This window comes from Leguminivora glycinivorella, chromosome 24 (genome assembly GCF_023078275.1).
Source record: "Leguminivora glycinivorella isolate SPB_JAAS2020 chromosome 24, LegGlyc_1.1, whole genome shotgun sequence".
NCBI classification, from domain to species: Eukaryota; Metazoa; Arthropoda; class Insecta; order Lepidoptera; family Tortricidae; genus Leguminivora; species Leguminivora glycinivorella.
The window spans coordinates 10,532,293-10,542,124 of record NC_062994.1 but is presented as its reverse complement, the minus strand read 5'-3'; the positions used below and the strand labels follow the sequence as shown (position 1 = coordinate 10,542,124).

At 38.7% G+C, this 9,832-nt stretch overlaps 1 protein-coding gene across 1 annotated transcript; it reads left to right on the top strand.

The window, feature by feature from the left end:
• Window positions 1-3,786: 3,786 nt before the first annotated feature.
• On the top strand, window positions 3,787-6,769 carry LOC125238874 (zinc finger protein 492-like). The gene is made up of 3 exons (XM_048146348.1): window positions 3,787-3,919; window positions 5,257-5,363; window positions 5,988-6,769. Exons 2-3 carry the CDS (start codon window positions 5,270-5,272, stop codon window positions 6,488-6,490), a joined length of 597 nt encoding a protein of 198 aa, XP_048002305.1. The 5' UTR covers window positions 3,787-3,919; window positions 5,257-5,269; the 3' UTR covers window positions 6,491-6,769.
• The last annotated feature ends 3,063 nt before the right edge of the window (window positions 6,770-9,832 follow it).

Sequence of the window (9,832 nt, the reverse complement as noted above, 5' to 3'; positions counted from 1 at the left end):
TGTTTTTAGACAGTTCAGATATTAGTTTGTACTGGTGGCCTCGCAGACGGGTGTTATTATTGCGCTTGTACAGGTCTTGAAACTGGTCTATGTCATAGTGCCCCGTTAAAATCTTGAACGTTTCAATGAGGTCTCCACGCTCTCGGCGTTCTTTTAGCGTTGTTAGCTTCAGCACTTTAAGTCGTTCTTCGTAAGACATTTTTTTTAGTTGTTTGGGTATTTTTGTGAAACTACGTTGCACTTTCTCAAGCATCTCAACATCTTTGGCGAAATAAGGGTTCCAGACTTGGAAAGCGTACTCTAAGATGGGTCTAACATATGTCTTGTATATCTTAAGCATGAGTTCAGGCGTTAGTATCCCAAAGGCTTTTCTAGCGAGGTATATTAAAGATTTAGCTCTTTTGGTGATACTTGTTAGATGTTCTTCCCACTTGAGGTTTTCGGTAATTTTGACTCCCAAGTCTGTTTGCACTTTAACTGGTGTAAGTTTCGTTCCTTCCAGGGTATAAGCAAGATGTGGATTGCAGTTACCAACTTGTAGCACTGTACATTTTTCAGCATTCAAACTTATGAGCCATTCCTTTGACCATTTTGCTATCTCGTCTAGATCCTTTTGAAGTTGGTCGAAATCATGTAGAGGGTTAGAAAATAACTTCGTGTCGTCGGCAAAAATACTGACGCTACATTGGACATTATGAGGCAGGTCGAATGTGTATATTATATAAAGCACAGGTCCAAGGACTGATCCTTGAGGTACACCGCTGTGAATTTCTCGCTGCTCTGGATTGGAGCTACTAGTATTAACATACCTTTAGTTTAGATGACAAAGCACCTGTGGAATTGAATTGGGATATGGAGAAATTCAAGCTAGTTGGAATTTCCAGGTACAACTGAATGCATTGCAGAACTCCGCTTGCTGATTTGAGTCTAGAGTTACATACCTTGGCACTGTCTCTGCCGATGTACACACCACGATTTCTGGCACTCCCCGCTTCTTGAATATGGCTTCCGTAGCCTGTGGAAGTAAACGTCACTCCAGAAGTGGATTTGCACTTGATAATCGGCCTGCAATATTGTTGTACCTCCCCGGGAGGTAACAAGCCGACAGTGAAACTTTCAGCTGGTCGGTCAGTGTCAGCAGTCTGGTTGTAAGAGTCAGTAGTGCTAGGGACCTCTTGCCCCCTTTTTTTCTGATATAAGCAACGAGAGTCTGATAGTCTGTCTGGACTAATCTGTGAGCACCTCCGAGGTGGTCCATCTGACTCATCTGACTCCGTATTGCAGCACATACTGCATACATCTCCTTTACAAATAAGTGCCATAACTTCTGTTTCTTGTTCCACGTTCCTGACAGATGAATCCCATTTAACTGGGCTCCCCATCCCGCGTCCGCCGCGTCGTGGTTTAGAAATGAGTTATGTCCTTGCTCCGTAGGGGCATTGAAGCATAGTGCAGTGCAAAGCATCCTTTCACTAACGAAAGCTCGGCTAGGACACCTGTCGGGATTATTTCCTTTCGTCGAGGTCTGTTCTGACAGAACTGTCTGAGGTATCTCTGCATCCTTCTGCATTTCAGCTAACCCCTGTGCATAACTATTGGCAAAATTCAAATGGCCGAGAAGTCTGTTTTCTTGAAGACAACATCTGCCTCGCTTCACCAGACAAGCTCTCTTGTCCTGAATCTTTTGTACCTTTTTTTGTGATAAGGACTTTGTACTTTCTAGAATGTTCCAACACAAGGCCAATTAGACTTTGAGTAATTTATTTTCCAGCTGAGATGCTCGAGAAGAGTCACAACCTCCGTGGCTGGAGACTTCAACTCTGAACAGCTCTAGTTTGCTAACAGGTAGTCGTTGAGATATACTAGAACTCGAAGGCCTTTGCCCGCAAGACTTCCGCTGTCCAGCTTGAAAGGCTGCTAAGGATCGAAGTGCTGAGGAGAGGCCGAAGGCTAGTGAAGTTAGTTGAAGCAGTTCCCCGTTGTAAAATTTCTGCCACTAAAGCCTGAGATATCAGTCTGAGAACTCATTGGTTGAGATATACTGGTTCAGACCTCTCAGGTTAAAGATTGGTTGAACCCCACTGTCTGTCTTTTTTACCAAAGAACATCTTTGAGATGAAACCGGGGTTCTTGAAGGGTGGGCGCGTTCCAAAATCTTCAAACTTTTTACCTCCTCTATCACCTCGGTCATCTCTGGGGATACTCTTGTTGAGAATCATCACTGTTGATTTAGTATTGGAACTATTGGATATGTAAGTAGGGCTTTTGATTTGGAAGGAATCCTTCATCCCGCTATTGTTTTTAAAATAAATTGGTTTCCTCCATTATGCCTCCAATTGTCCTCAAACAATTTTAGACAACTATCTTGAAACAATTGATTGTTACTTCTTCTTGTTAGAATGAATGGTTTTATTGTGTCTGTAGCTCTGTTTTTTGTGTTTTCTGTCATGTTTGTTATTGTTATGTGTCTGAGAGCTTTGAGTTTCTGATTGGGTCCGCTGCTTCACATCTGAACTATTGTCATATTCTTTCACTTTTTCTGGTTGTTTATTTGTGTTAGCTGATGGTATCTTCTTTTCCTTAATATAATTTGGAGTATTTAGCCATACTTGTGTCCCTCCGAGAGACTGTATCAGCGGTGCCATTGCTTCTCTACTAAACAGATGTTCATTACTTGGCGGGAGATTCTTTAAGCTAGCTTTCAGGTTTGGATTTGTAACTTCATTCAGTATTCGGTTCCGCCTAATTTCTATACATTCTGTTCGTTTCCCAGCAATTATTTGTAATGTTGTTTCATAATTTTTGTATATCTCTGAACCTGATCCGAAAATTGAGGACACCTTTTCATACAAGGTTTCTGAATTTAGTTCTTGGCTGTTGGTACTCCAGTCAGCCAACTCCTGTAAGCTTCGTTTTAAGATACATCTATTGGTTAACACCGCATTTGATAGTCCTGCTAGGACATTTTCTGTAGATGCCAAATAATCCTTGCCTTTATTAAAATGCATCAATTCTTCATTGATTCCTAGCTCCACAAATCCGGGTTTAGCTAACATCGTCTTTAAAGAATTCTTATATCGAACTGCCTGCCAGGCCGGAGAGTTGAACTTTTGCAATTTTTCTAAAGCTTTTAAGTTAACTGGATCTGCTGTCTGAACCACAGTCCCTTCTTTAATCTCCGTACTTATCTCTCCTATATCAATCGTTCTTTTGTTGAGGCGTGGCGGTACTAAAGACGATGAATCTTCGTCCCGTGATGGAACCTCGCCATCGACGCCATCAGTAGTCTGCGATTGTATTAGGTAGTTCGAAATGTAACTCACCTGACTAGTAAGCGTGTCGACCCTTGGGTCGTACATGACCTGTGGGAACTCTCCGCGAGTTTTCCGAGGTCGCTTGTTCGGAGGCGGCGTCTCACCCTCCGAGGATGAGGACGATCCGTCCGAGGATTCTGAGCTCAGGGAACAACGTTTGCCGTTCTGCGGGTCGGGTTCCGCACCCTTCCCGTCGTCTTTGGAGCTCATTTTCAGCTTTTTCGTTCACTTTTCTTGTTTTCACGGAAAAACGTGACTTACACTTTGGAGGGAAAACATACGCTATGAAGTGACAGACGTCAACCGTCAGGATGACAGCTCGCTTCAGCCAAGCGCGAGCGGGCATCCCAGCTGGACCATAGAGAAAAAACACGGTAACCATAGAGAAAGAGGTATGTTTTAAGTATTTTAAGGGATATAACATATGCGTTCTTCATTAAAGAGACGTTATGTGTTTGGCAAGGTACATAATGCTGGTTTTTACGTAACCTGTGGTTTGTAGAAACGTAATAAACTGTTGTTAAACGTCACAGGATAAATCGTAGGAAAGAGTGTAAGAACATTTCGCGCCATTCATTCTTATCATGGAAGTTTTACTGAGCGTGGTAAGATTTCTTTAGATAAATACCTTATATTTTAACAGTAAGCAGTCGCTGCGAAGTTGTTTTGGTCAGCTAGGGACTGGTTGACTGTTCGGAAAGTAAATATAGCATTTACATGTCATTTCAATCAACATTGGTCACCAAAATGTGCTATTCGTTGTAGTTTGTGTAGACGTAGTAATTAACAGGCCAAGTGACAGTAGGTCAATGGTGAGTATCAAATCTGGCCTATCTCTAATTAGAAAATTTTCTGTAAACTTTACAAACCTTTGAGAGATGGTGGTAAACATTCAGATGTGATAGGCTAGTAGACATTCCTACACGTTGATCACGTAGACAACGTAGTAGTGATGGAATACAGATAAACCACCTCTCCATACGATAAGGGATTGCCTCTGTCACGTAGATTAAGTAGATATAAGGAACTGTACTTGAGTATAAGAGGGGTGTTAGGAGATAGGTAGAAGATATTACACCTATACACCAGAACTGACTACAGTGTTTCCATCAACCAACTCCCAGGCACTGCCTATTTCACAGACAACAGACTTCAATTATGATAACAAGCCTCCGTATTGCTCCATTATTTAGTAAGCTTTTTAAAATAATACTTTTGTATATTTTTAACTCTAGTTCGCAATAATGTCAGTGTGGTCTAGGTGCTGCTAAGCGCCCAGGGTTTGATTCCTGGTATGGTCATTTATTTGTGTGATAATTGCAGATATTTGTTCCCGAGTCATTGATATTTTCTATGTATTGGTTTATTATTATACTAACTTTTACCCGTGGCTTCGCTCGCGTTAGAAAGAGACAAAAAATAGCCTATGTCACTCTCCATCCCTTCAACTATCTCCACTTAAAAAATCACGTCAATTCGTCGCTCAATTTTGCCGTAAAAGACGGACAAACAAACAGACACACTCTTTCCCATTTATAATATTAGTATGGATATTGTTGTCTGAGTACCCACAACACAAGCCTTGAGCTTATCATGGGACTCGGTCAATCTGTGTAAAAATGTCCTAAAATATTTCATTACTGTAGTAATTATGGCAAAAATTATGCTGTAATAAGTACCTCACTGTATAAATCAAACCTATAATAGTACATTACAATACTAGTGTGAATAAAAGTAAGTTCAAAACAAGTGGAGATAAATTAAAACACAACCGAATAGTGTTTTAAATCGACATGAGTTACAAAGTAAAAAAAAAAAACAACATCTGTACTGTACTGAAAATATTATGACCATTTATTCCACATAATTAACATGATTGTAAACTAGGGTGATGATTTATTTAATTTAATAGAGTCAAACTGAATTAACCTTATTGTTATAGGTTTCCCGCTAAGATGAAAGAGTGCTGGGTGCAGCTTGAGCGTTTACCATTAATTGGCGATAAGGAAACTCATGACATTATCCTAAAACAGGAGCGTGATGATCCAGGTGAGGGATTTACACTGAACACCATTAATTTTAGGCGCGAATTTTCAAGTTTTCATGCGTTTTTCTTTTGCGTTAGTAAACACAAAATGAGCATTTCTTTTTTTTTTGCCAATATTTTTTTTAAAATTCTTTTAGGGAATTATAGGTCAATTGTACTCAGAATCACGAGTACATTCAATCTCACTGGGAGACAAAAGTTGTCCCAGAATTTCCATACATTTTTTTTACTTTCCTCTTTTGTTACCCCATACAAGATGTACGGAAAATGGTAACAAAATAAGAAAAAATCGTATGGGACAATTTTTTAACTACTAGGATTGAAAAGGCTAGTAATTCTGAGTAGAAATAGCATTTTTTTTCAAAAATATCACACTTCATAAAAGTGGCAAAAAAAAAAGAAATGCTCAAATATGGTCGTTAATTTCGCCAACCGCGCATCGGCTGGCCGTAGCTCAGCCGTAAGAGGTTGGTCTAATGTTAGCAGGCACATCGCAGGTGTCAGGGTTTTTTGATCTAAAGACGTGATATAATAAAATAGAACCGAGCGAAGCTCGATCGCCCACATCTTAAGTCGTAATGAAAATAACCTTGAATCATTCAAAACTCTATTTACTGTTGTTTCAGTATCATTGAATGCTAGTGAGAATGAATCAACAATGTCCTCCGAAGAAACTACCAGGAAACCGAACAAACACAGAACCCCCACAAGCGGATACAAGAAATATCCCTGTCTACTGTGCCCGAAAGTATTCAACAGAAAATCCAACCTAACAGTCCACGAATACGTTCACACAGGTGAAAAACCTCACTCGTGCGTTATATGTAAAAAAGCGTTTACAACTTCGAGTAATCTAAAGGAACACTTATACATACACACCGGTGAGAAACGATATCGCTGCGGAGTATGTAAGAAAAAGTTTGTACAGGCAAGTTCTTTGATTTCACATAGGAAACGGCATAGTCACGAAGAGGGGCACAGTTGTGACATATGTCATAGGAAGTGTAGGAATTTAACTGCTTTGAAGAAACACAGACTGATTCACAAGGGGATGGAGCCTGAGAAAAGGGGGGTTGGTAGGCCTATGCCGCTCGTTCAAAGGTTTAAGAAGGAGAAGGACGAATTTTGACGATGTGGATATTTTTATATAGGCTGAAATAGGACCAGGGAATTTTCGGTAGAAGAATCACCAAAAAAAAAGTTTTTTAAAGTAGGTAAATTTTATATTTTTCCTACTCAGAATCACGAGCCATTTCGATCTAGCCTCGTGGGGCCCAATGTAATTTCTAAAGTACATAATGGTTTCAATGGAATTTTAATTTTCATGTAAACAAATAAAATATAATTTCTTTTGTTTCTAAAATTTTTTGAACTAATGAAATTGAATTCAATCTCAAGTACAATAAGAATCAAAATTCCCTAGCAAAAATTTGTATGGTGGGCGCTACGCGGCTAGGATAAAAAACCGGCCAAGAGCGTGTCGCGCCACGCTCAGTGTAGGGTTCCGTAGTTTTCCGTATTTTTCTCAAAAACTACTGAACTTATCAAGATCAAAACAATTTTCCTAGAAAGTCTTTATAAAGTTCTACTTTTGTGATTTTTTTCATATTTTTTAAACATATGGTTCAAAAGTTAGAGGGGGGGGGACGCACTATTTTTTCCTTTAGGAGCGATTATTTCCGAAAATATGAATATTATCTAAAAAGAATCTTAGTAAACCCTTAATAATTTTTAAATACCTATCCAACAATATATCACACATTGGGGTTGGAATGAAAAAAAATATCAGCCCCCACTTTACATGTAGGGGGTACCCTAATAAAACATTTTTTTCCATTTTTTATTTTTGCACTTTGTTGGCGTGATTGATATACATATTGGTACCAAATTTCAGCTTTCTAGTGCTAACAGTTACTGAGATTATTTGCGGACGGACGGACGGACGGACGGACGGACGGACAGACAGACATGGCGAAACTATAAGGGTTCCTAGTTGACTACGGAACCCTAAAAACGAGAGACAAAAAATGGTGCCAAAATTTTCTATTATTTTGCATACTTTCATAGATTAAATATAAGAAAATCATACCATCCCATACATTAAAATGCGACCGTTGGCGACCGAATGGCGTTAAGTGTTATGTTACTTTCGAGCCATAAATATATGTCAAAGGTGACATTTAATGCCATCTACAAGTATAACCGAAAGCTACATTTTTTTTGTGGCGCCATCTATGTGTAGTGTAAGCGCGTTCTTAGGCGGTCGCATTTTAATGTATGGGATGGTATGATCTTATATTTAGTCTATGATTTCATGTATTGTTGCCATGGCTACGCCTCTACGTTCGTCATGTTTAGATTGTATAACACTTTGAAAAATATTTTTCAGTACAGATGGTGTTTTTTTTACGCACTAGTGCGAGAAGTGGTTCATTATATGTCAGGTCGAAACTTCCGACGGCCATCTGTACTGAAAAACGTCGTACGATACACGTGCGAAAAGGAAATTCGTAACTCGTGTCGATTTAAAACACTCCCTTCGGTCGTGTTTTAATTTATCGCCACTCGTTTCGAACTTCCTCTTTTACGCACTTGTATCGAAATGTACTATTTCGTACAAATCTTAAAATGAAAATAAAACTAGTCAAGATTTTAAATAACTCAGAATAGAATTTGTCGATAGGCTTGTTTGCCACCAAAGTATAAAAATAAATGCTTCCTGTGAAAATTTCGAGAAGCAGTTGATTTTGTGTGTAAGAACTGATGATTAAGTTAATATTTGTGTTATTTCGTACTGAATTATATGAGAATCTTAAATACAATGTTGAAAAAAAAAAGTTGTAATTTATAATTTTCGTCAGAGCCCATCTCTACCAAAGACTTGTTGAATAAATAAATATTATAGGACATTCTTACACAGATTGACTGAGTCCCACGGTGAGCTCAAGAAGGCTTGTGTTGTGGGTACTCAGACAACGATATTAAAATACAAATATTTATAAAATAAAAAATAAAATGGCTAAAATGGGATTGGGCTGGTCATGTCTGCCGAATGCCGGACGACTTGTGGGCCAAGATAACCACGGAAGGGGAGCCCCACGAGCCAAACCGGGGATCCGGCAGACCACGTCGGCGATGGCGGAATAACTTGGACTCCTTTTTGAAAGATTGGCCAGATGTTGCTCCAAACAGGGATGAGTGGAAAAAGAGGGGGGAGGCCTTTGCCCAGCAGTGGGACACATTAAGCTCTAAATAATAATAAATACTTATATGCATAGAAAACATCCATGACACAGGAACAAATGTCTGTGCTCATCACACAAACAAATGCCCTTACCGGGACTCGAACCCAGGACCATCCGCAGGCAGGTTGACTTTGATGTAAAAGAAACAAGAAAAATTGTACCTAACATTTATTTCGGAACATCAATAGAATAATTTACGTCAGATTTGACAAAATTTGATTTTTTCAAGCTTAAATAAATCTATACATAATTACACATACTGACACTAGACATGGATATAATCATAGATTAAATACAAGATCATATCATCCCATACATTAAAATGCGACCGCCTAAGAACGCGCATACACTACACCACACATAGATGGCGCCACAAAATGTCTTGTAGCTTTCGATTATACTTGTAGATGGCGTTGTGTCACTTTTAACATAGGTTTATAGCTCGAAAGCGACACTTAACGCCAATTTACAAATAGTCGATGGCATCAACAAGGCATTTTTGTGGCGCCATCTATGTGTGGTGTAGTGTATGCGCGTTCTTACGCGGTCGCATTTTAATGTATGGGATGGTATGATCTTATATTTAATCTATGATGCTAGGCGAAAAGAGATATTATTAAAACAATACAAGAAAATCTGCGTTTCTACTACGGCTCTTAAACTGAGGTAAAATCTATTATTTTTAACTGTAATAATATGTACTATTAGTCGGTGAATTTCTTTCCTTTGTGTTATATAATTAGTTGTGAAATTTGTATTAGAATTAACACTTTTACGTAAGGTACAGCGGGGTAAATCCCGACTTGGGGGCAATTGTAACTGATCCATTTTTCAATTATTACACTATTAAGTTGAGTTCCACATGTATTCACTGAACACGCGTGTCATATACAGAGTGGGGCCTGTAACAAAGGCGAATAATTGAACTGTAGGCTATTCTCCTGATACTGATCAACATTTGTTCGACGACTTTAAAAATAACTTGTATTTTGATTTTTATCACCCTTGAAAGTTTTTTCTAAGAGGTAATGTATTGCGAATTCTGTTAAGTCTAAAGTGTGACAGACAACGTCAATGACAACAATAATGGCGTACATTGAAGCTAATATTTATTTTGTATGAAAAATTAAAAATTTAAAGACTTCATAATTTTTAAAAGTCACTGAACAAATGTTGATCAGTATAAGGAGAAGAGCCTACAGTTCAATTCTTCGCCTTTGTTACAG